At 51.2% G+C, this 27,837-nt stretch overlaps 1 protein-coding gene and 1 long non-coding RNA gene across 3 annotated transcripts in view; both read right to left on the bottom strand.

Annotated features, from left to right (window-relative positions):
- LOC144671836 (uncharacterized) overlaps positions 1-27,837 on the bottom strand; it is a 220,503-nt gene that overhangs the window by 25,828 nt on the left and 166,838 nt on the right. The gene's annotated exons all lie outside the window — the stretch shown is intronic.
- Positions 1-27,837, bottom strand: part of LOC144671698 (phosphatidylinositol 4,5-bisphosphate 3-kinase catalytic subunit alpha isoform) — a 41,698-nt gene that overhangs the window by 12,780 nt on the left and 1,081 nt on the right. Inside the window, exons 2-8 of the mRNA XM_078533714.1 lie at positions 26,559-26,664; positions 19,491-19,643; positions 16,076-16,210; positions 13,811-13,935; positions 11,967-12,048; positions 4,519-4,683; positions 1,776-1,879 (exon numbers count right to left, since the gene is read on the bottom strand). Coding sequence (XP_078389840.1) covers positions 1,776-1,879; positions 4,519-4,683; positions 11,967-12,048; positions 13,811-13,935; positions 16,076-16,210; positions 19,491-19,643; positions 26,559-26,664 — 870 coding nt within the window. The remainder of the gene's footprint in view (positions 1-1,775; positions 1,880-4,518; positions 4,684-11,966; positions 12,049-13,810; positions 13,936-16,075; positions 16,211-19,490; positions 19,644-26,558; positions 26,665-27,837) is intronic.

Below are 27,837 nucleotides of genomic sequence, written 5' to 3'. Positions count from 1 at the left end.
TCTCATTGTTTCAGGTCAAAGGTGGGCAAGGAAACGCCCTGCTTAAACCCCACCCCCCTACTCCCTACCCACCCTCATCAACGAGAGCATCAATCTCTCTTCCAGGTGGGGGCATAGGAAACGTCACAGGCTCTCCCAGTTTCCCCATCCTGTCCCCCCGCAGAGTGAGCCGGTTGATTTACTCTCACGATGGTTCCCTAACCCTTCCCCGATTGGAGGAGGCTGTGCTTAAATCGCCAACTGAAAGCACGCACTCCGCCGCAGGCACAATGTCAACGCTGACGATATCCGGGGGCAGGATCAACAGGCCGGGTGGTCTTTTCCTGGTAAGGTCTGTCCCACGTTTATGTAGGAACGATTTTTGTGAGTGATGCCGATGAGGCCGGCACTTGGGGGGGGCAGTGACCCCCTTCTCGCTATCGTTTAGACAATGGGCCGCACTTCACTAGGAAATAAGAGACTTGCATTTGCAAAGCGCCTTGCAAACAGCCTCTGGGGCGCTCCCCACCCCACCCGCCAAAGTGCTTTACATCCAATGGAGTACTTTTTAGAAATGCAGGTCGCAAGGAAACACAGCAGCCAATTTCCTGCACAGCAAGATCCCACAAGCAGCAATGTGATAACAACCGGATCATCTGTTGTGATGCAACGTGGACCGAGGGGATAAATGTTGGCCCCCCACCAGGACAGACATCGGGGAGAACGTCACCTCCCCACACCCCCCACCCTCCACCCCCTTCCCCCCATCCCCTCTGCTCTACTTCGAAATAGCGGCCGCGGGGTCTTTTACATCTGCCTTGAGAGAACAGAGGGGGCCTCGGTTTAACAGAAGGCATCTCCCGACAGCCCAGTGCTCCCTCAGTGCTGTCCTACATGATGTGGAGACTCGAACTATCCACACCCACCCGTCTTGGGCGAGAGAGAGAGAGAGAGAGAGAGAGAGTGTGCTACTCACTGAGCCACAGCTGACACCTTGAAGCCACCAGCAGGTGGGGAGGGAGGGTGAGGGGGGGGTTTGAGAGATCATGGAGGGTCAACAAGGTTAAGGATGGGCAGGTTGCCTCGGAGGAGGAGCATTAGTGACTCAGTTGGTCCTTTAACACCAGGGTGGCAGCTCCCACGTCAGCCCCCTCGGGTTCCATTTGGACCCAACACTCGGTTGCTAACCCATTATAAACTTACACTATCACCCTCATAGGGTATTGAGCAGTTGGGGGGAGGGGATACCCTTGCCTAAGTGGCCATTCTTTACGTCAGTCTGGCCCATCGCTGGCGATACTATTCGACAGTAGAAACCATCACAATAAAATCTCCCAAACAGAGCTCACTTCCAGCAACACTGAATTTGGGATATTCTGCTCCGTACGGGTCAGAGGTATCCCCGGGGAGCGATGGGGGTGATAGAAGGGAGGGAGGTTGAAAAGAGTAAGTTGATTATTATTGAGGTGTTACTGAAAACATAAAAAGTCACGCTCGCGCTGATTGGCTGGCACATCGACAAAAGAAAAGGCCTTTTCTCAGGCAGTATAAATGGTTGCCTCCCTGTGAAATTTGGTATTCTAGCATTTGTCCTGATGAGTGCAAGATAAGAAGGTGTCTCTCTCTCTCTCTCTCTCTCTTCAGGAACATTCAAGTTCTGACCTCCCGAGCAACTATGAGTTAGTAATTCTGATTGGTTCCATTCCCGTCAGAGGGGGAGGCTCGGCAGTGGAACCGGCTCCAGAGAGCGAGTAGATCCCACGGTAACGCGGCACAGCCCAGGGTTACATACTCACTTCAGATGCCAGAAAAAGAAGTGCCCTATCCTCTGATTGGTTAGGGCTTTCTTCAGCAGGAACCTTCCCAGTGGGTTATCGAGATACTGCTCGTACTTCAGGACCTGCAGAGGGACCAAAGGGGGCAAACTGTGAATCAGGCAGAGCAGAGAGCGTCACAACCACAGCTCAATTCAACCTCCCACCCCAACAACTGATCAAAAACAGCCTCACAATCACAGTTCAATTCCACTCCCCCCACCCCAAAACTGATCACAGATCAAAAACAGCCTCACAATCACAGCTCAATTCCACCTCCCACCCACCACCCCAAAACTGATCACAGATCAAAAACAGCCTCACAGTCACAGCTCAATTCAACCTCCCACCCCAACAACTGATCACAGATCAAAAACAGCCCCACAACCACAGCTCAATCACAGGAAGTTACATTCCGTCCACTTTCCTGTTTGCGAGGTGTCAGCTGTGGCTCAGTCCATAGCACCCTCGCCTTTGAATCAGAGGGTTGTGGGTTCATGTCCCACTCCTGGAAAACCAAGAACTGTGACTGTACTCGAAAGAAGTTGCAATCTGTGACTGTTGGTAACTCGAAAGAGTTTCCTGTTTGCTTCGGACACCTGGACCCCACAGGGTAAAGGTCTGCGGCATGGGACAGGGGCCTTTGAAATGTAGATGCCAAGACGCCTGCTAAAAATTCCAAACACAGGCCGTAAGACAGAAACGAGGAGGAGGTGCTTGAAATTGCAGAAAGCGACAGGCAGAAAAGAAATCGTCCGCCTTTCAGCCATTTGGCTGAAATGGAGCTACAGAAATAGAATGTTGGCGTTTATTGCGAGGGGAATGGGATATAAAAGCAGGGGAGTTTAACTGCAGCTGTACAGGACCTTAGGGAGGCCACATCTGGAATACTGTGTACAGTTTTGGCCTCCTTATCTTAAAAAAAAAACAGATATAATTGTTTTAGCAGCAGTTCAGAGAAGGATTCATTTCTAAAATGAAGGGTTTGTCTTATGAGGAAAGGTGGGCCTACACCCATTGGAGTTTAGAAGAGTAAGAGGTGATCCCATCGAAACAGTATAAGATCCTGAGGGGACTTGACAGGGTAGATACCCAGGGGACGTTTCCCTTTATGGGGGAAACTGGAACTAGGGGACATTAGGCAAAGCGGAGGGCAGCCAGAAAGGAGGCGTACTTGGATGACGGGTGAGCCACGCTACAGCAGAGGCGTGAGGGTGGCGCAAGACAGACGTGACAAATACCATGACAGCAGACCTCATGGTAGGAGTGAGCTAATGGGGAGACGGGGGTGTAGTGGTAATGTCACCGGGCTAGCGGTCCAGAGGCCCAGGCTAATTCTCTGGGGGGACGCGAGTTCAAATCCCTCCCACGGCAGCTGGAACATAAAGCTAATCTCAGTAAACAATCGTTGGTTGTTCAGAAAACCCATTTGGTAATGCCCCCTTTAGGGCAGGAAACCTGCCGTCCTTACCCGGTCTGGCCTACACGTGACTCCAGACCCGCAGCAAATGTGGTCGACTCTTAACTGCCCCCCTCTGAAATGCCAGAGCGAGCCCGCCCAGTTCAAGGGGCCAGTGAAGGATGGGCAAAACTGCTGGTCTTGCCTTGCCAGTGACGCCTACATCTGCCGTTCTCACCAGGACCCTCCAATCTCGCCTGGAGGCTCACCGATTCTCAGCTGAAGCCCCCTTCCAGCCCTGCCTGCACTCTGTCTCCGGATCCCAACCCCTCATTTCCCACCAGGAATCTTCCCAATTCCCTTCGCCAACCCACCCAACATTCTCACCCACAGCATCCCCAATTCTTCCCTCATTTCACAACCAAGGTCTCACTAATTCCTCGCCCACTCCTCAATTTCCCACCTGGACTCTCCCTCCCTCCCTCCAACCAAGTAGGGGTCCATTCCTAGTCAGGACATCCCATCTGGTCCTTAGCTTCCTGAATTCCAAGCAGGATTAATAGAGGCACTTATACAACAGGCTGTTGAGGCAGGATATCCTACACAGGACACCCCAATTTTTAAACTACGTATAGTCCTGTGTTTGACCCCCCTTTAAAAAAGGAAACAAAGTGCTTGCACTCCCCCCACGAAAACATCAATTAGATCTTGGTGCAGGCATTAGGGGGCGGTATTGCGCCCGATTCCGGGCATCGCACTTTAGGAAGGGTGTCAGGGCCTTGGGGGAGGGTGCGGAGGAGATTTACCAGAAACGGGACCAGGAACGAGCGGGGGACCTCAGTTAACATGAAGAGACGGGAGAAGCTGGGATTGTTCTCCCTGGAGCCGGGCAGGTTGAGGGGAGAATTCATCCAGGCGTTCAAAGTTACGAAGGTTGACAGAATGGAGTGCGGAGAAACGGTTTCCATGGGCAGGAGGGTCGGTAACCGACGCAGGTCGAAGGGAATCAGCGAAAGAACCAGAATGGGGAGATGGGAGAATTTATTTTACGCAGCGAGCTGTTGTGATCTGGAACGCGCTGCCTGAAAGGACGGTGGAGGCAGACTCAACAGTAAATTTCAAAACAAAATTGGACCAACTACTTGAAAGGAAGAAGTCTATGGGGACTAAGGGGAACAAGGGCAGTAGGGAGTGGCACTAATTGGATAGCTCTTTCAAAGAGACAGCACAGGCATAATGGGATGAGTGGTCTCCTTGTACGAGGGTTAGGGGGGGTGATGAAAGCATGCCACAGACGGTAACGGGGGGGGGGCGAATCCCACTCACTTGAACCAGCTGGATGAGGTACTGAGACAGGCGGTCATCGGTCAGCCCTTTAACCAAACACTTCACCGCAAACTCTCGCACCATCGGGTCGGGGAAGTTGCAGTCCAGCAGCTCAAGTGCCTGCTCCGGTTTAATGAGCGGCCAGTCCTTCAGCAGGCAATACATCTGGTGAGAGAGAAACTGAGGTGAGAAGCCAAGAAGGAAAACTAACAGAAGGAACTGCAGTGCACTCCAACTCAGCCCCCTGCCTTACACCGTAGCTACCCGCACCCTAATGCACGCCAAGTCCCCTTCACCCATTACTTGGTGCTCGCATGCCCTACATTGGCTCCCAGTCCAGTAACATCGAGCAATTTTAAAATTCTCATCCAACGTTTTCAAATCCTTCCATGGCCTCGCCAGCCCTTCTCCCCATCTCTGTGACCTCCTCCAGCCCCACAACCCTCCGAGATCTCCGCGCTCCTCCAATTCTGGCCTCTTGCTCATTTCCCCATCGCTCCGCCACTGGCGGCCATGCCTTAAGCTGCCTGGGCCCTTAGCTCCGGACATTTTACTATGCTCAAGGTGCTTTTCTTATTAGTTGGCAAAATGAATTCCCTTCGGGACAGTGTCAGGGCTGCACAGCACCTGTACATGAGAAGCCAGTTTGTAATCTTATAGATGGTTAAAAATCTTGCAGTAACGTACAGTTCCTGTTGCCATAATTTTTGGTCCCATTTTTAATGTCACAAGTTAAATGTAGCCTATGGAAACATTTAGATTGGAAATCCCTATGTAAACATTTAAGTGTAGTTTCAGGCTCTGGCCAGTAGGTGGTGCATGTTTCGAAAGATGTCTCCCAACTCTGATGCCATCTTTTAAATTAAAACCTTATATTTATCCAAACCATCTGAGGCAACTGTCGATGTTTATTTAGCTGGTTCAGCCCAGTCACAAGGGGCCGAATGGCCTCCTTCTGTGTCATTCTATGCTATACGTATACGGCGTTAGGTCACAGATCTCACTGAATGGCCGCAGAACAGGTTCGAGGGGCCAAATGACCTCCTCCTGTTCCTAAGAGGGGGTTCGGAGAAGGTTTACCAAAATAATACTTCAGTCACGCGAAGCTGGTGTTGTTTCACTTAGAGCTGAGAAGTATTGCTGAAAAATAAAGAGCTTTTTGTTTTGCACTCATCAGGACACGTCCCAAGAATATCAATATAAGGGGAAAACAACAATTTATACTATATGAGAAGAGAATGTTGATTGGTTGGCAAGTGGACACTGGTAGAGACGTTGCCATGGAGAATGCATTCAGTGGTGGTGACTGGCAGTTAACTGCCAAGCATTGTTTGAAATTTAAACTAGGCACCTTGACTCTGATTGGTCGAGGCATTGTCCTGAGGAATGGGTCAGCAAATGGCTGTCGCTTATTTTGTTTAGCTGAAACAGGTGCAATGTGTGCACATGTCCTTTCTGTCTGCAAAGAATAGGGTTTTGTATTAATATATGTAGCTTCCAGAACACGCAAATGCACCACACCGAGCCAGACTGAATCTTAAATTGGTTGTTAGCATAATTTTCAGCACACTTGACGATTATTTAGCAAACGCTGTCCAGTCGGGGAATCACATCTAACGTTGGACGCTGTGTTTAGTTTGCAAGCATGGGCTGGTTGGGTACAGGCTGTACCCTGCCCATTGCGAACAGGGGGAAGGGACATGCTGTTTGGCAGTTAACTGTTAGTCACCACCACCTTCTGTGGTGGGATTTGAACCCATGCCCCCAGAGCATTAGCCTGGGCCTCTGGGTTACTGAACTCTAGTCCAGTGACATTATCACTGCACCATTCGCTCCCCAAAAAGGGGCAGGGGAAAGAAAGAGCAGGGACTAACTGGATAACTCTTTCAAAGGAGACACGGGCTCGATGGGCTGAATGGCCTCTTTCCACGCTACCTATCCCTCAAATTTCACACACCTGCACGGCCCAGACAAGAATTTCCAGTGAAATTCAGATTAGGAAAGGTTTAAAAGTGCACGAATGCACACCCCAGCTGCCGTTCGTTCATTTATTGTAAAGAGTAAGGCTTAAAATAGCTTTGGCAAATCAACAGCTTTGTGCAAGTAGAGAGATTCAAGGGTGGCTGACAGTTTCTTGTCAAAAGGTTTCTGGTGGCTGCAGAACTCAGAACCACAATGCCTTTCTTTTCCGCGTTCGGTCCTTGGGCCCCGACTATTTACAATCTATATTAATGACTTGGATTCAGGGATAGAAGGTACTATAGCTAAATTTGCAGATGACACCAAAACAGGTGGGAAAGTTAAGTTGCAGTGAAGAAATAAGAAATGTACAAATGGATATGGACAGGTTAGGTGAATGGGCAGATGGGTATGTGTGAGGTTATCCATTTTGGTCGGAAGAATAAAAAGGCGACTCATTATTTAAATGGAGAGAAACTTCAGAATGCTTCAGTGCAGAGGGATCTGGGTGTCCTCGTGCATGAATCGCTGAAAGCTAGTATGCAGGTACAGCAGGTAATAAGGAAGGCAAATGGAATTTTGGCATTTTTTGCTAAAGGAATAGAGTATAAAAATAGGGAAGTGTTGTTGCAACTGTACAAGGTATTGGTGAGACCGCACCTGGAGTACTGTGCACAGTTTTGGTCCCCTTACTTGAGGAAGGATGTAGTTGCACTGGAGGCGGTTCAGAGGAGGTTCACTAGATTGATTCCAGAGATGCGGGGCTTGTCTTATGAGGAGAGATTGAACAGTTTAGGCCTTTACTCACTAGAGTTTAGAAGGATGAGAGGAGATCTAATTGAGGTATATAAGATGCTAAAGGCGACAGACAAAGTAGACGTGGAGCGGATGTTTCCCCTTGTGGGGCATTCTAGAACGAGAGGCCATAGTTTTAGACTAAGGGGTGGTAGATTTAAATCAGAGATGAGGAGGAATTACTTTTCTCAAAGGGTCGTGAATCTGTGGAATTCACTACCTCAGAGTGCAGTCGATGCCGGGACGCTGAATAAATTTGAGGAGATAGACAGATTTTTAATTAGTAACGGGTTGAAAGGTTATGGGGAGAGGGCAGGAAATTGGAGTTGAGGCCGAAATGAGATCAGCCACGATCGTATTGAACGGCCAGGCAGGCTCGAGGGGCTGAATGGCCTACTCCTGCTCCTAGTTCTTATGTAAAATGAGTTATTGCTTATGTCACTTTATTCTCTGTAATTCCGAGAGAACTTCACCTCCTCTCTCCGAGTTCCTCTGATCGTTTCGCCACAGCGATCCTCCCCCTTACTCCCCCTCCCCGTAACTACAGCAGGCGAGCTGCGAAAACCCGGGGGAAAAAAATACACTTTTACAGAAACCAAGCAGGGCCTCCGCGCAAATTCACCCCACGGTGTCCCTTTTGAACATACGAACATACGAAATAGGAGCAGGAGTGGGCCATTCGGCCCTCTCGAGGATCATGGCTGATCTGTTTGCGTTTCGAACCCCACACTCTCGTCTAACCCCGATTTCCCTTGCCTAACAAGAATCTATCTACCTCCGCCTTAAAAATATTCAGTGGCCCCGCCTCCTGAGGCAGAGAGGTTCCAAACTCGCACAACCCTCAGAAAAAAAATTCTCCTCATCTCTGTCCTAACAGGGTGACCCTTAATTTCAAAACAGTGCTCTCCTGGTTCTGGACTCACCCACAAGAGGAAACATCCCTTCAATGTCCACCTTGTCAAGGCCGTTCAGGATCTGGCATAATTCAGTCAAATCACCCCTCACTCTTCTAAACTCCAGTGGAAACAAGCCCAGTCTGTCCAACCTTTCCTCATAAGACAACCCGCTCATTCCAGGTATCAACCTAGTAAACCTCCTCTGAACCGCCTCCAATACACTTACATCCTTCATTAAATAAGGAGACCAAAACTGCACACAGTATTCGAGATGCGATCAGTCTGTTAATTCTTTATATTGAAAGAATGTTTGAATTATCCAAACATTACTATCTTTAAGGGATTTTTTTTCCCCTGAACTCTCAGAGAAGTTCAGAAATAGAAACCGTTCTTATTTTCTCCTCAAGCTCATCTTTGCCACTGGACGTGGACGAGGCAGATTGCAGACCTGCTTTGGGGAATCACCACCAAGAGCAGCCGCCAGGCCTCTGCCTGTGGAGCGCCTTAAGCAGCCACAGGAGGGTACATGAACACAGCGCTCAGGCTGTGGGGGGAAACTTCAGGACAAAAAACAGAGAGGGGAGGAATGGGTTACCTTGAGGCAGGTGAACGCACAAGTTAAAACACACTGCTGGACTGAAGGAAGGCGGAAGCTAACTCCTCCGCCCCTGGAATGAGTTCAAGTGAACCTGCTCTAAACGGCAATTCAGAGAAGAACTCACTGCCTGGAAGGGCGGTTGAGTCAGAAACTCTCGCAACGTTTAAGAAGTGTTCAGATATTCACTTGCGTTGCCATAGCCTCCAGGACCAAGCGCTGGAAAATGGGATTAGTGTAGTCAGATCTTGGTTGGCTGGCGTGGACACGACGGGCCGAATGGCCTCCTTCTGTGCTGTACACACCCAATGAGTCACTTGACTAGTTCCTGGGATGAAAGGGTTTGCCTTATGAGGAAAGGTTAAACAGGCGGGGCCTGTACCCATTGGAGTTTAGAAGGATGAGAGGCGATCTTATTGGAACGTGTAAGATTGTGAGGGGGTTTGACAGGGTGGATGCTGAGAGGATGTTTCCCCTCATGGGGGAGTCTAGTAGTAGGCCACACAGTTATTAGGAGTCTCCCATTTAAGACGGATGAAATTTTTTTTCTCTCAGAGGGTCGTAAGACTGTGGAATTCTCTTCCCCAGAGAGAAGGTGAGGCCGGGCCATTGAGAATGTATACAAGGCCGAGTTAGAGAGACTTTTGATCGACGAGAGAGTTATGGAGGTCAGACATGAAAGTGGAGTTGAGGCCACAATCAGCCACGGTCTTACTGAATGGCAGAGCAGGCTCAAGGGGCCGATTGGCCTACTCCTGTCTCTAGTTCTTGTGGAATATCAGAAACTGCTGGGATTAATGCCTACAAACCTTGCAACGACCATCAGAACAACAAAGGTGTGGGGGGGGGGGGGGAACATCTCAAGAAAGTTATTGGAACCGTAGCCATTCAGCCCCGTTTCACCTGTTTTTATCACAAGAGCAGAGGAACTGTTATCCCATTAGAGAGAGATTCTCAGGGACAGAGTCAACATTCCTGCAGCTATCACAGAAACGCAGAAGGAGGCCATTCGGCCCATCCAGCCTGTGCTGGCATTTTGAAAGAGCAGTCCAATTAGTGCCATTCCCCACCATATCCTGAAAATCTTTCTTCCAAGTATTTATCCAGTTCCCTCGTTTGAAAGTTCCTGTTGAATCTGCTTCCACCGGATCACAGCAACTCGCTGCGTCAAAAATAACTCTCCTCACCTCCCCCCTCCGGTTCTTTTGCCGATTCTCTTCAATCTAGACCTCTCTCTGGTGGCCGGCCCTCCCGCCGCTGTAAACAGTTTCTTCCTTATTTATTCCGTCGAAACCCCTCGTGATAAGACGCCGCTATATCAAATTCTCCCTCTTAAACTTCTTTACTCCGGGAAGAACAATCCCAGCTTCGCTATCCTCCACTCAAGTCCCTCACCGTTCTGGTAGATCGGGCGAGTTTCCTGACGCCTGCTCTCCCACCCACTCCCCACGCCATCTTCACACCAACTCATGCACCCACCCGACTCTTCCCCATGGCTCTTCATACCTTCCATACCCACTCACCCAGTACACACCATGTACAGAACCAATGAGCCAGAAAGCCACAATGGCATGTGTTGAATTGCTCAAAAAAAAAACCACCCATTCACAAATCTTTTGATAGAAAGCCTGCTGTTCCTACAGCAGTGTCAACCAGACAGACCATTAAAGTATCAATAACAGAGGCTTCAAACACTTCACACCAATTAATCAAATAAACACTGAGACATTGTCAAAGGAGATCACAAAGAAATTATAACCACTTAAAAATGTCAATCAAGGAAAGTCAGCCGTTCGCTCCAGTTGTCAAACAGAAACCCCGAGTCCTTTGAGGAGTCTGGACCCTCAAGCAAGCATGTATAATGAGGCCATCCAGTTCCACTGAGAGTTCTTCCACCTGTCCTTATTATGTATGCTTGGTTGAGAGCCCAGACTCATAAAAGAGTTATCCCAGTTAAGGGGTTGTGTTTTGAAAACCATTGACTTTCCTTCACTGACATCTTTAATTGCATCTAATAAGCTGTTCTTTCTGTGATCTCTTTTGTCAATGTCTCAATGTTCACTTACGCAAGGTGAAGAGGGTGTGAAGTGTTTGAAGCTTCTGTCATTGATACTTTTAATAGTCTGTCTGATTGATATTTTCCTCGGGATGTAGGAATAGCAGTTTTTTTTTCAAATGAAGATTCGTGAATGGGTGTTTTTTTCTTCCTGAGCAGTTCCACATATTGCTATTATATGGCTCATTGGTTATGTACATCTTGTTCACTGGGTGTATAGCATGGGGGGCCATAAGGGTTTGTGAGCAACCATGAGGGGTGGGTCAGAGAGTCATGAGTTGGGGTGGCAGGAGCATGGGAGACATGGAAGGGGCATGGGAGACATGGAAGGGGCATGGGAGACATGGAAGGGGCATGGGAGACATGGAAGGGGCATGGGAGACATGGAAGGGGCATGGGAGACATGGAAGGGGCATGGGAGACATGGAAGGGGCATGGGAGACATGGAAGGGGCATGGGAGACATGGAAGGGGCATGGGAGACATGGAAGGGGCATGGGAGACATGGAAGGGGCATGGGAGACATGGAAGGGGCATGGGAGACATGGAAGGGGCATGGGAGACATGGAAGGGGCATGGGAGACATGGAAGGGGCATGGGTAAGACCTTCTGACCTTGCCTTTCAAAAGGTTTCCAAATCCAGACTATCGCTCACGACTCCTCTGAGCGGTGGTGGACTACGAGTCACGGAGAAGCTGGCCCAACTCCATGAGAATTGCAAGGGGGCTAGGAGATGCCTAACCCTGCAATGGAGCCAGCCAGGTCGGGAGTGCAGGGTGCGAGCTCGTTTCCTGCAAACTATTCCCACGTCAGCGAAAACTGGGGGACGCCGGGAATCGGGCCCTGTCTGCCATTTCATTTTTTTTTAAAATAGCTCTGCGAAAATCTGGGTCTATATCTTTGCCACTGCCCTGTGGGCTTGCAGATCCCTCTTAACCAGGAGATGCACGTTATACAAGGCAGAGGTCAAGCACACAGTGGCAAATTGTGCGTGGGACCCGCAGAAGACAAGAGCGCGCAGCAGCAAGCGTTCACGATTGCTCGCGTGCCCTGGTCAGAGACTCGCGCTTATGCACAGCAGGCCTCTCACTGTGCCCCCCCCCATGAGCACAGATATCGGGGGAGAATCACCCCAGAGCCTTTGTTACCTGAGCCACCTCATCCCGCGAGTTCCACTTCACAGACAGTAGCAACTTGGGGAGCGTCTCGGGTATGTTCACACAGTAATGTCTAAAAAGACAAATAGAGACGAGTTACGCAATGTGGGGTCTCTCCTCCTGATCACCCCACAACACTCCCTGCAATTTCCCTCATTTCCTCTCGCTGCCTTAAAAGGCACCATCCCGACTGGTAAGTCCCCTTGCATTCTGCCCATTCTTCAGGCGTGACACTGAGCATTTGAAGTCTGTTCAACTACAGAAGGCATCGTGGTGGAGACAGGCGTTTGTGCGGAGTGCGAAACACTGGCTGCTTCCTCAAGCCTCCCTCTCTCTCGGCCGAGAAGGTCGTGGGCTCAAATTCCATTCTAGACACTTGAGCGTGGAATCCAGCACTGAGGGAACACTGCACCCTCTGAGTGGGTGTGTCTTTTGGGTGAGATATTAAACAAAATCTATTCACTCTAGGATGCAAAAGATCACTTGGTACTATTTGAAGAAAAGCAGTTTCTGCAGTGTTATACAGTGACAGACCTGTCCCCACCAAAACTGTACCCCAGTGTTATACAGTGACAGGCCTGTCCCCATCAGTACTGGACCCCAGTGTTATACAGTGACAGACCTGTCCCCATCAGTACTGGACCCCAGTGTTATACAGTGATAGGCCTGTCCCCATCAGTACTGGACCCCAGTGTTATACAGTGACAGGCCTGTCCCCATCAGTACTGGACCCCAGTGTTATACAGTGACAGGCCTGTCCCCATCAGTACTGGACCCCAGTGTTATACAGTGACAGACCTGTCCCCACCAAAACTGTACCCCAGAGTTATACAGTGACAGGCCTGTCCCCACCAGTACTGTACCCCAGTGTTATACAGTGACAGGCCTGTCCCCACCAGTACTGTACCCCAGTGTTATACATTGACAGACCTGTCCCCACCAGTACTGTACCCCAGTGTTATACAGTGACAGACCTGTCCCCACCAGTACTGTACCCCAGTGTTATACAGTGACAGGCCTGTCCCCACCAGTACTGGACCCCAGTGTTATACAGTGACAGACCTGTCCCCACCAAAACTGTACCCCAGAGTTATACAGTGACAGGCCTGTCCCCACCAGTACTGTACCCCAGTGTTATACAGTGACAGGCCTGTCCCCACCAGTACTGTACCCCAGTGTTATACAGTGACAGACCCGTCCCCACCAGTACTGTACCCCAGTGTTATACAGTGACAGACCCGTCCCCACCAGTACTGTACCCCAGTGTTATACAGTGACAGACCCGTCCCCACCAGTACTGTACCCCAGTGTTATACAGTGACAGGCCTGTCCCCACCAGTACTGTACCCCAGTGTTATACAGTGACAGACCCGTCCCCACCAGTACTGTACCCCAGTGTTATACAGTGACAGACCCGTCCCCACCAGTCCTGGACCCCAGTGTTATACAGCGACAGACCTGTCCCCACCAGGCCTGGACCCCAGTGTTATACAGTGACAGACCCGTCCCCACCAGTACTGTACCCCAGTGTTATACAGTGACAGACCCGTCCCCACCAGGCCTGGACCCCAGTGTTATACAGTGACAGACCCGTCCCCACCAGGCCTGGACCCCAGTGTTATACAGTGACAGGCCTGTCCCCACCAGTACTGTCCCCCAGTGTTATACAGTGACAGGCCTATCCCCACCAGTACTGTACCCCAGTGTTATACAGTGATAGACCTGTCCCCACCAGTTGGAGCTGCACTCATCCAGGCAAATGGCCAGAGCATCAACATCTCGCTCATCACAATAGTCCTGGTCCCCCACCCCATTACCTGACCCCCTCCAATTACCTGTGCCTCCAAAGGAAGTCCTTCTCTTGCTCTGTGATCTCAGACAGTGAGTCGCGGTTATAGATGTTCCGCAGTTGTTCGATATCGCTGTCAGTCAGATTACTGTCCCGTGCCAGGCGATTGCTCTGAAAGATACCAGGGGATTGATCAGGCAGGATCCTAAAGGCCGACATTACGCAGGGGCAGCAATTACATCCTCACCCATCCATCGGGAAACTGCCGGGACTGGGCGGCAATGCTGGTTTTACACTCCATCCTACAGTGCCTTCTATTTACTTCAACCAAGGCAGTGTGGGGGAAACTGGCATTCCCACCCCACCATTCCATGAGTTTTCCAGTCGGAGAGTTAGGTTAGAAGGGACCCCTGAAATTCAGTGGGAATAATTCCGAATTTGGACAATATGACATCGGCTACCCGTGACATATCTCCACCCCAATTTACGCTATTATCGAAGGCAACGAAAATGAGAATGAAAGTCAAGAGAGCTGTTTAGCTTGAGACCAGGAGAAGGTTATCCTTCGAGCCAGTGGCACAGGACCAGGAGGCTATTCAGCCCCTCTCGAGCTAGTGGCACAGGACCAGGAGGCTATTCAGCCCCTCTCGAGCTAGTAGCACAGGACCAGGAGGCTATTCAGTCCCTCTCGAGCCAGTAGCACAGGACCAGGAGGAGGCTATCCAGTCCCTCTCGAGCCAGTGGCAAAGGGCCAGGAGGCTATTCAGCCCCTCTCGAGCTAGTGACACAGGACCAGGAGGCTATTCAGTCCCTCTCGAGCCAGTAGCACAGGACCAGGAGGAGGCTATCCAGTCCCTCTCGAGCCAGTGGCAAAGGGCCAGGAGGCCATTCAGTCCCTCTCGAGCCAGTAGCATAGGACCAGGAGGAGGCTATTCATTCAGTCCCTCTTGAGCTAGTAGCACAGGACCAGGAGGCTATTCAGTCCCTCTCGAGCTAGTGGCACAGGACCAGGAGGAGGCTATTCATTCAGTCCCTCTCGAGCTAGTGGCACAGGACCAGGAGGCTATTCAGTCCCTCTCGAGCTAGTGGCACAGGACCAGGAGGCTATTCAGTCCCTCTCGAGCTAGTGGCACAGGACCAGGAGGCTATTCAGTCCCTCTCGAGCTAGTGGCACAGGACCAGGAGGCTATTCAGTCCCTCCCGAGCTAGTGGCACAGGACCAGGAGGCTATTCAGTCCCTCCCGAGCTAGTGGCACAGGACCAGGAGGCTATTCAGTCCCTCTCGAGCTAGTGGCACAGGACCAGGAGGCTATTCAGTCCCTCTCGAGCCAGTGGCACAGGACCAGGAGGCTATTCAGTCCCTCTCGAGCTAGTGGCACAGGACCAGGAGGCTATTCAGTCCCTCCCGAGCTAGTGGCACAGGACCAGGAGGCTATTCAGTCCCTCTCGAGCTAGTGGCACAGGACCAGGAGGAGGCTATCCAGTCCCTCTCGAGCCAGTGGCAAAGGGCCAGGAGGCTATTCAGCCCCTCTCGAGCCAGTGGCACAGGACCAGGAGGAGGCTATTCAGTCCCTCTCGAGCCTGTTACATAGGAACAGAAGGAGGCCATTCAATTAGATCATGGTTGTATTTTAACTCCCATTATTCTACTTTTGGCCCATATCGCTCGATATCTTTACCCAACAAAAATCTATCCCCCCTCAGTCCTGAAAGTCCTAACCAACCCTGAGCGCCCACAGCTTTTAGGGGGGGTTGGGGAGTATGGGGGGGAGAGTTCCAGGTTTCCCTGCACTTACCCCTTTGTATGAAAAAGACGTTCTTTTGATTCCCTGCTAAGTGGCCGAGGCTAATTTTAAGATTATGTCCCCTTTACTCTGGATCCCCCCACCAGAGGGGATAGTTTCCCTCGTTTCTAATCCTTTCACATCGCTGTCAAGTGGGATCTTGCCGTGCATAAACTAGCGGAGACCCCCCCCTGGTTCCTACGTTAAGCAGAGTCTACCCTTCAAAGAACAAAGTACTTAATTAGTTGTGAAGCGGTTTGGTACACCCAGAGGTCGTGACAGGCGCTACACGAACGGAAGTCCATTTTCTTTTCATTTTGGCGCATTCGCGATTGCCTTCTCTCTCCCATTTTAGCCGCCAGGAGTTGGGAGGCAGGTTCAAGAGCGAATCCAAGGAGCAGCGCGAGATGGCCCTCGGAGAGGACACACTTGCTGTCTGACCAACCACCCCGGCCCCCGCCTCGAATTCCTTTCTGCAGAGGGGGCCCTAACTCGACTTTCGCCACTCGAGCGGCCGGCTCACTTACCAGGCCCACCAGGCAGTAATTAAAACCCAGCTCCCTCGACATGCTCCAGTTAGCGTGTTCCTCGATCTCCGCGGCATCTGGGAACTTCACCGAGTTACTGAACCAGTTGAACTCCAGCTCCAGGCACGGGGTTTCCTGGAAGGGCGAGGGAACCAGAACGTCAGCTCGGGGACTCTCCGCGTCCACGAAACGATTAACGCAGCGCTGGCCTCAACGTCACCTGACTCAGGTCACGGCCGACCACAGGGGGGGTGGTCAGAGGTTGCGTTCCTGTTGCTATGGGCCCTTGCCCGGCGGGGCGCCCCCTCACCTCGGTCAGAAGGCCGAGGGCTCGCATGCTGTTCGGGGACAAGGTTGCAGGGTTGTGGACGGGAGTGCTCAGCTTCTGTCCAAAGTGGCAAAACCACAAGCACAGCCTGTGAATCCGCGCCCAGCATATATATATTAAACAAAAAAGAGAACGGGCAGGGGATTGGCGCCAAGGGGGAGAGATTTTCAAGAGAAGGGAGCAGGGGCAAGTAGAGAGAGGGCAGGGGGAATGTGTTTCTCCCGTGTCGGTGCAGACTCAATGGGCCGAAGGGCCTCTTCTGCACTGTCTGATTCTGTGACGGGACCTCAAAGGGGGGGGTACAGCACTTTGCAAGAGTCGGCACGGGTGCGATGGGCTGAATGGCCTCCGCTGTGCGCTCTCTTGGTTTCCGTGACGCCAAGCCTCAGTCCCAGCTGCGGTAGAGCGACGCCCGAGAGCTGATCGGGTCTCCCTGACGCCGCCCGAGTCCGGCCAGCCAGCTGAAACCAGCAGCCTTCCGGTCCCGGCGATCGTGTCTGAGGAGCGGAGAGGCTGTGCACCCCAGGCCAACACGCCAGGGCCGTTAAACTTGCGCTCGGGATGCGGGCGCCGCTGGTCCTCTTGTCGGGGGCGGGGGGGAACAATGGCGTCGGCTTGAGAATCCGAAAGATATTTCAGCAAAGGGCGGACGGACAGAAAGGGAAAGGGAACGCGAATGGGGAAGGGTGTTCCCGCGTCCTTACGTGGTAGTGATCATTGGGGGGAGGGGGTGCTGCTGAAGTAACTTCAGAGACAACACAGTCAACAACAACAACTTGCACTTATATAGCACCTTCAACCTAACAAAATGACCCGATGTGCTTCGCAGGGTCAGACAAAGAGCCAGGGAGGGGGGTATTATAGCAGATTGGCTAAGAGCTAGTGTCTTAAAGGAGGAGAGGTTTAGGGAGAGAATTCCAGGCCCAGGCATGTGAAGGCTGGGAGATGGCGATGTAGTGGTAATGCCACCAAACTGGTAATCCAGAGGCCCAGGCTAATGCTCTGGGAACGTGGTTTCAAATCCCACCACGGACAGCTTTTTAAAATAATCATCCATGGGATATGGGCATCGCTGGCTAGGCCAGCATTTATTGCCCATCCCTAATTGCCCCTTGAGAAGGTGGTGGTGAGCCGCCTTCTTGAGCCGCTGCAGTCTGTCTGGTGTAGGTACACCCACAGTGCTGTTAGGGAGGGAGTTCCAGGATTTTGACCCAGCGACAGTGATGGAACGGCCGATATATTTCCAAGTCAGGATGGTGAGTGACTTGGAGGGGAACTTCCAGGTGGTGGTGTTCCCATCTATCTGCTGCCCTTGTCCTTCTAGACGGTAGAGATTGTGGGTTTGAAAGGTGCTGTCCAAGGAACCTTGGTGCATCACATAGATGGTACACACTGCTGCCACTGTGCGTCAGTGGTAGAGGGAGTGAATCTTTGTGGATGGGGTGCCAATCAAGCGGGGTTGCTTTGCCCAGGGTGGTGTAGAGCTTGTTGAGTGTTGTGGGAGCTGCTAATGGAGAGCATTCCATCACACCCCTGACTTGTGCCTTGTAGAAGGTGTGTTACTCTCCGCAGAATTCCCTGCCTTTGAACTTGGTACAATTTTAATTCAGTTAAAAAATCTGGAATATAAAATATCCTCAGTAATGGTGACCATGAAACTAATCATTGATTGTCATTGAAAACTCACCTGGTTCACTAATGCCCCCTTTAGGGAAGGAAATCTGCCGTCCTTACCCAGTGACTCCAGGCCCACACAGTGTGGTTGACTCTTTAACTGCCCCTCTGAAATGGCCGAGCGAGCCCACTCAGTTTGAGGGGCAATTAGGGATGGGCAACAAATGCTGGCCTTGCTAGCGACACCCACATCCCATGAAAGAATAAAGAAAAAGGCAGGGTCAGCATTAAAAAAAAAACTGGGGTGCTCAGAAGGCCCGAGTTAGGTAGGTAAACCCTCACCCACTCTGCTATTTTTTTCTTCAAAAGAAAAAGTCAAGAATGTTGTCAGGGTTCCCAGCTGAGGACGCGTCAGGGACTGACCATCCTGTTAGAATGCCAAGGGCAGAGTTCTGGATGAGCTCATGGAGGATGGGAGATAGGAATGGTCAGATCTACAGACAAGTCTGGATGAGGGCTGCAGCAGCAGATAAGCCGAGGCACGGGGAGAGACGGGTGATGTTACGGGAGGTGGGAGTAGGCAGTCTTTGCTGAGGAAAGGCTCTGGTGTCGGTAGGCCAGCATAGGTTTAAATAGGACAAGGAGGTCGTGAACAGTTGAGCCCAAGACGGCCAACGGGGAAGGAAATCAGTAGCTCTGGAGTTTTTGGCAGGAGTTGGGAGAAAATAACACTTTCGGTCGTTCCAACGCTTAACTGGAGGAAATTGCAGAGCTCACCCAGGACTGGGCAGCAGACAAACCAATCTGACAACATAGGGGCAGCGGAGTCGTCGACAGAGGTGGTGCCAACGGAGAGTTGGGCGTCCCCAGTGCCTGGGGTGCCAGCTGTGCCTCAGTTGGTAACACTCTCACCTCTGAACCGCGAAGGGTTGCAGATTCACGAACCAGTCCAGGGCTTGAGCACAAAAATCAAGGTGGTGCTGAGGGCCGGGGGGGGGGGGGGGGGGGGGGGGCTGCAGTGTCAGAGGTGCGGCCTTTCGCATGAGGCGTGAAACTGGGGTCCCGTCTGCCTGCGGGGCTGGGTGTAAAAGATCCCACGGCCCGCTCTTTCGAAGGAGAGGTTCCCCCCTCCGCCTCCCACCCAATAATTCTCTCTCAATCAATGACATCATCACACTGCCGCTTGTGGCATCTTGCTGTGCGCAAGATGGCTGCCAGGCTTCCTACGTGACAACAGTAGCTACCCTTCAAAGATACTTCATTGGCTGCAAAGTGCTTTGAGATGTCAGGTGGTCACGCGAAACGCTAATATAAATGCAAGTCTTTCATTTTAATGTGGAACCTGGCACTGCGTTACTAAGCAGTCCTAAGTGGTAGCGTGCGGATTAGGAATAGGAGGGGGTGTGGGGATGGGTGATATTACCGTCATCAGGCCCCCACGCGATGCGCCCAAAAAGGCAGCAGCTGCCTCACCTTGTTGGGGTTTGATCCCGTCACTCCAATGGGATTCAGCAGGTCCTCTAGCCCATGAGGCACCGGCCACAGGTTCAAGGCCATCTTCCCCGATACCAGGTTATCCATGTAGTCAAATAGGTTCACGTTCCCCCAGGCCAGAGGACAGTGCTCCTGTGCAGGATGAATTCAGAAAATTAACGACTCACCAACGCTACAAACCCACGCCAGGGTTGAGGGCGCAGTCAAGGGCACAAGAGATAGGAGCAGGAGTAGGCCACTCGGCCCATCGAGCCTGCCCCACTATTCAATACGATCAAGACTGACCTTGGGCTTCAACTCCATTTCCCGCCCACTCCCCATATCCCTGGATTCCCTGAGACCCCAAAACTCTGTCTGTCCCAGCCTCAAACGTATTCAACACAGGAGCATCCGCAACCCTCTAGGGCAGAGATTTCCAAAGATTTCACAACCCTTTGAGTGAAGAAATTCCTCCTCATCTCTGTCCCTAAATGATAGACCCCTTATCCTGAGACAGGAGTGAGTCATCAGAGGCTATATAAGAGAGAGAGAGAGAGAGAGAGGGGCTAAAAGAGAGAGGGGGGCTAAAAGAGAGAGAGAGAGAGGGGCTAAAAGAGAGAGAGAGGGGCTAAAAGAGAGAGAGAGGGGCTAAAAGAGAGAGAGAGGGGCTAAAACAGAGAGAGAGGGGCTAAAACAGAGAGAGGGGCTAACAAAGAATAAACTAGCGCTCATTTTTAATCCCACTCTCCAGCACCTGGTCCGTAGCCTTGCAGGTTACAGCACTTCAGGAGCAGATCCAGGTACCTTGTAAATGAGTTGAGCGTTTCAGCCTCAACCACCAACTTTCGCAGTGAATTCCAGACCCCCACCGCCCTCTGGGTGAAAAAGGTTTTCCTCATGTCCCCTCTCATCCTTCTACCCATCCCCTTAAATCTATGTCCCCTGGTAATCGACTCCCTCAGCTAGGGGAAACACTTATTTACTGTCTTACCCTATCCTAAGCCCCTCAATCTTGTTCACTTCAGTTAGGTCACCGCCCCCCCAGCCTCCTCTGTGCTAAGGAAAACAACCCCAACCTGCCCAGTTTCTCCTCATAGCTGCAATTTTCCAGCCCTGGCAACATTCTTGTAAATCTCCTCTCTGCACTCTCTCCACAGAAATTATATCCTTCCTGTAGCTCCTTAAATTCCCTCCATTTATCCTGTCTTCTGTAAAAATCATTCTGAAATACCATTTTGCATTTCTACCTATGAACTAGGAGCAGGACTAGGCCCCTCCAGCCTGCTCTGCCATTCAATAAGTTCATGGCTGACCTGAATGTAACCTCAACTCCACATTCCTGCCTACTCCCGATAACCTTCCACCCCCTTGTTAATGAAGGATCTATCGAGATCTGCCTTAGAAATATTCAAAGAATCTGCTTCCACCGCCTTTTGAGGAAGAGAGTTCCAAAGAGTCTCAACCCTCAGAAAAAATTTCTCCTCATCTGTTTTAAATGGGCGACCCCTTATTTTTAAGCAGTGACCCCCTAGTTCTAGATTCTCCCACAAGAGGAAACATCCTCTCCACATCCACCCTGTCAACACCCCTCAGGATCTTGAAGGTTTCAATTAAGTCACCTCTTACTCTTCTAAACTCCAGCGGATACAAGCCTAACCTGTCCAACCTTTCTTCATAAGACAGCCCACCCATTCCTGGTATTAGTCTAGTAAACCTTCTCTGAACTGCTTCCAATGCACTTACATCTTCCCTTAAATAAGGAGACCAATACTGTACACACTACTCCAGATGTGGTCTCACCAGTGCCTGTACAACTGAAGCATAACCTTCCTACTTTTGTATTCAATTCCCCTCACAATAAACGATAATATTCTATTAGCTTCCTAATTACCTGCTGTACCTGCATACTAACCTTTTGTGATTCATGCACTAGGACACCCAGATCCCTCTGCATCTCAGAGCTCTGCAATCTCTCACTATTTAGATAATATGCTTCTTTTTTATTCTTCCTGTCAAAATGAACAATTTCACATTTGCCCACACGCTCCATTTTGCCAGATCTTTGCCTACTCACTTAACCTGTGTCACTTTGTAGCCTCCTTATGCCCCCTTCACAATTTACTTTCCTGCCTATCTTTCTGTCATCAGCAAATTTAGCCACCATTCCTTCGGTCCCTTCATCCAAGTCATTTATAGAAATTATAGAAAGTTGAGGCCCCAGCATTGGTCCCTGTAGCACACCACTTGACACATCCTGCCAACCAGAAAAAGACCCATTTATGCCTACTCTCTGCTTCCTGTTAACTGGCCAATCTTCTATCCATGCCAATATGTTACCCCCCCTACACCATGAGCTTTAATTTTCTGCAATAACCTTTGATGTGGCACCTTATCAAATGCCTTCTGGAAATCTAAGTACAGTACATCCACCACTTCCCCTTTATCCACAGCACATGGGACTCCTTCAAAGAACTCCAATAAATTGGTTAAACATGATTTCCCTTTGTTACTAGCTAGCTTTCTCTCATACTCTTAATTTTTCCCTCCTTATTAATTCTATTGTCATTCTTTGCTGTTCTTTATATTCTTTCCAATCTTCTGACCTGCCACCCGTCTTTGCGTAATTATATGCTTTCTCCTTTAACGTTTTCAGTTAACCACGGACGATGGGCCCTCCCCCTTGGAATTTCCCTTTCTCATTGGAAAGAATCTATTCTGAGTATTCTGAAATATCCCTTTAAATGTCTGCCACTGAACTTCTACTGATGTATCCCTTAGCCTCGTTTTCCAGTTCACTTTAGCTAGCTCTGCTTTCATGCCCACAAAATTGCCCTTATTTAAGTTTCAAATACTAGTTTTGGATGCACTCGTTCCTCCCTCAAAATGAATGCAAGATTCAATTATATTATGATCGCTGCTACCTAGGGGTGCCCACACTAGGAGGTCATCAATTAATCCTATCTAGTTGTTCAATGCCAGGTCTAGTATAGCCGGTTACAAAAAATAAAAAATACCTGGAAAAACTCAGCAGGTCTGGCAGCATCGGCGGAGAAAGAGTACAGTTGACGTTTCGAGTCCTCATGACCCTTCAACAGAATTTTGTTTTGGATTTCCAGCATCCGCAGTTTTTTGTTTTTATCTAGTATAGCCGGTTCTCTGGTTGGCTCCAGAATGTGATGTTCCAAGAAACTATCCCGAAAACATTCTATGAACTCATCTATGCTACCGTTGCCCATCTGATTTTTCCAGTTTATATGTAGTTTAAATTCCTCCATGATTATTGCTGAACCTTTCTGACAAGCTCCCATTATCTCTTCTTTTATACTCTGTCCTACTGTGTAGTTACAATTAGGGGACCTGTACACCACTCCCACAAGGGACTTCTTGCCTTTATCATGCCTCACCTCAACCCAAACCGCTTCTACATCCTAGTTTCCTGAACTTAGGTCATCCCTCTCTAATGTTCTAAGACATCACTAAATTAACAGAGCTACCCCTCCACCTTTTTCTAACTTCCTGTCCTTCCGAAATGTCGCATACCCTTCAATATTCAGGTCCCAATCCATGTCATCCTTTAGCTGTGTCTCTGTCATGGCTATCAGATCATGTTTATTAATTTCTATTTGTGCTCAGTTCAGCTGTTTTGTTTCGAATGCTACATGCGTTTAGATACAGAGCCTTTAGTTTCGACCTTTTATTATTTTTGTAGCACCTAGCCTTATCTCCTGACGTACTCTTAAAATTGTAGTCTCTGTCCCTTCCTGTCACAGTCTGTTTATCATTTCCCATATTAATACCTGTCTCTCTTGCCTTGTCTCTACTCTTTGGTTTACCAGATCTTCCCAAATTTGATCCCCTGCTCCCACTATTCAGTTTAAAACCCTCTCTACTTCCCTAGTTGTGCGGCTTGTGAGGACACCGGCCCCAGCATGGTTCAGGTGTAGACCGTCCCTCCCGTACAGATCCCACTTTCCCCAGTACTGGTGCCAGTGCCCCACAAACCGGAACCCACTTCCCCCACACCCAGTCTTTGAGCCACGCATTCATTTCTCTCACCTTATGTGTCCCATGCCAAAATTTGCACGTGGCTCAGGTAATAATCTGGAAATTGTCTTTGAGGGTCCGCTTCTTAATTTGGGGCCTAGCTTGTCATACTGACTACGCAAGAGCCTCCTTCCTCATCCTGCCTATGTCACTGGTACCCTACATGGACCAAGACCACTGGATCTTCCCGCTCCCACTGCAAGTTCCTCTCCAGCCCTGAGCGAATGTCCCAAACCCTGACACCGGGCAGGCAACGAAGCTGTCGGGACTTCCGCTCTTTGCTAGAGAGAGGGGACACAGAGCGGGCACCAGCTCATTGCCACTCGCTGTGTAAAAAAAAAAGTTCTTCCTCACATACCCCTTACATCCCTTGCCCAAAACCTTAAATCTGTGTCTCTTAGTCCTTGTGCCAGCTTTTCTTTGCCTACCTTATCTAAACCTTGTCCACCTCTTATAAAATCGCCCCCTCAATCTCCTTTGCTCCAGAGAGAACAAGCCCAGCTTCCCCAGCCTTACCTGGTAGCTAAAACTCCTTCATCCCTGGAGCCATTCCGGTAAATCTCCTCTTTGCCCTCTCAACGACCCTCACAATCCTTCCTAAAGCGTAAATGGACACAAGACCCCAGCTGGGGGGCCTAACCAGAGCTTTATAAAGATTCAGAATTACCTCCCCTTTTTTTCTTTTGTACTCTGCGACACCCGAGATCCCATATGCTTTGCTAAACCTGCTCTCAATCTGTCTTGCCATCTTCTAAGGATCGATGCTCCAGGTCCCTACGCACTCTTTACAGCTGTGCCATTAATAAGTCTATATTATCTCTCCCTTCTGCCAAAATACATCCCATCATCGATGCTGGTTACATAGTGCTTTGAAAACTTATTTCAGGCAAGAACCATCCCCGTCATATGGCGGTGGTCAGTGACAGTTCGGGGGGGGGGTGGGGTTCAGAGTTGCTATGGCAACGTGCACTTTTTACATGCACATTGTAGCCTGGGGCTCCGAACAGTGGCAGCAGAGGCTCCAACTTTCCTCCCGTCGCACAGCTGACCGGGAATCTCTCCCACTCTCACCGCGCGCGTTCGGAGGGTTTGCGGGGCTGATTTTCAATCCGTTTTGGCCGGGGGCTCCGAATGCATCTTCCGTGGTCATCAAATCCTGGGGTGGGCTCTCTCTCTCTCTCCTCTCTAGCAAAGAGCGAGAGTCCAGGCAGCTGTGTTGCCTGCCTGGTGCCAGGGTTTAGGACACCTGCTCAGGGCTGGGGAGGAAACCTGCAGTGGGAGGGGGGTGGATCCAGCAGGGATCCATGTAGGTACCAGGGTCTGAGCTTCTGGCTCAGAGGCAGGGATGCTCCCTCCTTGTGGTATCTGGAGTACTGTGCACAGTACTAGCCTCCTTATTTGAGGAAGGACGTAAATGCATTGGAAGCAGTTCAGAGAAGGTTCACTGGACTAATACCAGGAACGGGTGGGTTATCTTATGAGGAAAGGCTTGTATCCGCTGGAGTTTAGAAGAGTGAGAGGCGACTTGATTGAAACACATAAGATCCTGAGGGGTCGTGACAGGGTGGGATGTGGAGAGGATGTTTCCTCTTGTGGGAGAATCTAGAACCAGGGGGTTGCTGCTTAAAAATAAGGGGTCGCCCATTTAGGACAGAGATGAGGAGGAATTTTTTTCTCTCGGTTGGGGCGGGGGGGGGTTCATGAGTCTTTGGAACTCCCTCCCTTAAGAGGCGGTGGATCAGAGTCTTTGAATATTTGTTTTTTTAAGGCCGAGCTAGATAGATTCTCGATTAGCAAGGGAGGGGTGAAAGGTTATCGAGGGGGGGGGGGGGGGTGGGGGGGGGGGGGGGGGGGGGAGAACGTGGGGTGCAATCAGATCAGCCACGATCGAATGGAATGGCGGAGCAGACTCGAGAGGCTGAGCGGCTCCTAATCCGTGCGCTCGCACAGTCGATATTGTGCCGGCGCCCAAAAAACAAGATGTACGTTTTGTTTTTAAAACCGAGGAGAGAAAATATTTTTTTAAAGAAACGTATTTTATGATTTTTGTGTGTGTTTTTCCCTCCTCTCTGGAGTGGGGGAGAGGGGGGGCAGCAAAGGAAAGGCCGACAGTTCGTCACCTACCCGTGAACTGGAGTCAAGGGCACAAATCAAGAAGTAGCAAAACCACAGGGCGGGGGTGGGTCCGGAGGGAGGAATCTGTTTCCTGTTGGCGGGAGGGCTCGAGAGATTGGTTTAGGCAGCGTGAGGGAGGGCGTTTTAACGCAGCGGAGAGCGGTCGGTGTCCAGAACGCGCTGCCCGACGGCGCGGGGTGGAGGCAGAGTCAAACCGCGGCTTTTCTAAAAGGGAGCAGCCGGGAGAGGCATTCTGGGGGGGGGGGTCACGGGCAAAGAGCGGGCAAGTGGGCGCAAACGCTGCCCCGTAACCATCCCCCACTCGATAACAAGAGGAATTGGTGGGGGGGGTGGGTAAGCTGCAGAAATATCCACAAAGAGAGAGAAACGCGCACACGTCTCATCGATCGCCTGGCTGCAGGAACTCGAGGTCGAGGCTCCGAGAGGAGACGTGAACGATGGATTGACCGATTTAAACGGTGATTTATTATTTTAAATAGTGAGAACGTCGGTGGAAAAACACAACGAGCGAATCAGGAATTTTTTTTTTGATGCCTAGATGGGGGCACCGTCTATTACAGGAGTGGAGAGGTGGGGGTGAAGGCTGGCTGCTTGCAAATACAGCACGACCCCTCCAACAAGCCTCACGCGCCATTCCAGCTCCTGACAACAGATGGCAGCAAAGGCAACATTCAGTGGAGACGTCCATACCAGCCAAACCGTGCCCACGCAGACAGACCCTCACCCCCACTACATGTGACAGGGGGGAGGGGGAGAGAACGTGTTCAATTCGCCCAGTGCTCTCTGCTCGTCTTTTCGATCTTGGCACATCTACACTAACGGGGCCTTGCGCCTTTGTCCAGACATCCCGGGCCTCCCACCCCACATCCCCCCTCCCAAAGTTCCTACCTCTTTAGCCCCTTTCCTTCCCTTGACGGAGCAGATGGAGAGACAGAGGCGAGCGGCGCGCGGGATGTCAATGAGGTAGATATCGTAGGAGAGCCACTCGTTCCACCTGGGGAAGACACCAGGGAAAAAAAAACAAGAAAACGTTCAGCAGCGGCTAGACAGAGACACGGAGTGAGGGAGACAGGAGGGCGGAAAACAGACACTCACACACACACGGACACACACAGCCCCGTGCAGGGACACACACACCCCCGCGCGGACATACACGGACACACACACACACAGCCCCGCGCGGACACACACACACACAGCCCCGCGCGGACACACACACACACACAGCCCCGCGCGGACACACACACACACAGCCCCGCGCGGACACACACACACACACACCCCCGCGCGGACACACACACACACACACACACACAGCCCCGCGCGGACACACACACACACACAGCCCCGCGCGGACACACACACACACACACACACACACACACACACAGCCCCGCGCGGACACACACACACACAGCCCCGCGCGGACACACACACACACAGCCCCGCGCGGACACACACACACACAGCCCCGCGCGGACACACACACACACAGCCCCGCGCGGACACACACACACACAGCCCCGCGCGGACACACACACACAGCCCCGCGCGGACACACACACACAGCCCCGCGCGGACACACACACACACACAGCCCCGCGCGGACACACACACACACACAGCCCCGCGCGGACACACACACACACACACACACACACACACACACACACAGCCCCGCGCGCACACACACACACACTGCCCCGCGCGGACACACGGACACACACACAGCCCCGCGCGGACACACGGACACACACACAGCCCCGCGCGGACACACACACACACAGCCCCGCGCGGACACACACACACACACACAGCCCCGCGCGGACACACACACACACACACAGCCCCGCGCGGACACACACACACACACACAGCCCCGCGCGGACACACACACACACACACAGCCACACGCGGACACACACACAGCCACACGCGGACACACACACACACACGCGGACACACACACACACACGCGGACACACACACACACACGCGGACACACACACACACGCGGACACACACACACACACGCGGACACACACACACACACGCGGACACACACACACACACGCGGACACACACACACACACGCGGACACACACACACACACACACAACACACACACACACACAACACACACACACACACACACACACACACCACA

The sequence above is a fragment of the Cetorhinus maximus genome, chromosome 34 (assembly GCF_964194155.1).
Source record: "Cetorhinus maximus chromosome 34, sCetMax3.hap1.1, whole genome shotgun sequence".
NCBI classification, from domain to species: Eukaryota; Metazoa; Chordata; class Chondrichthyes; order Lamniformes; family Cetorhinidae; genus Cetorhinus; species Cetorhinus maximus.
Note: the sequence above shows the minus strand (reverse complement) of the source record. Positions and strands in the feature narration are given on the sequence as shown.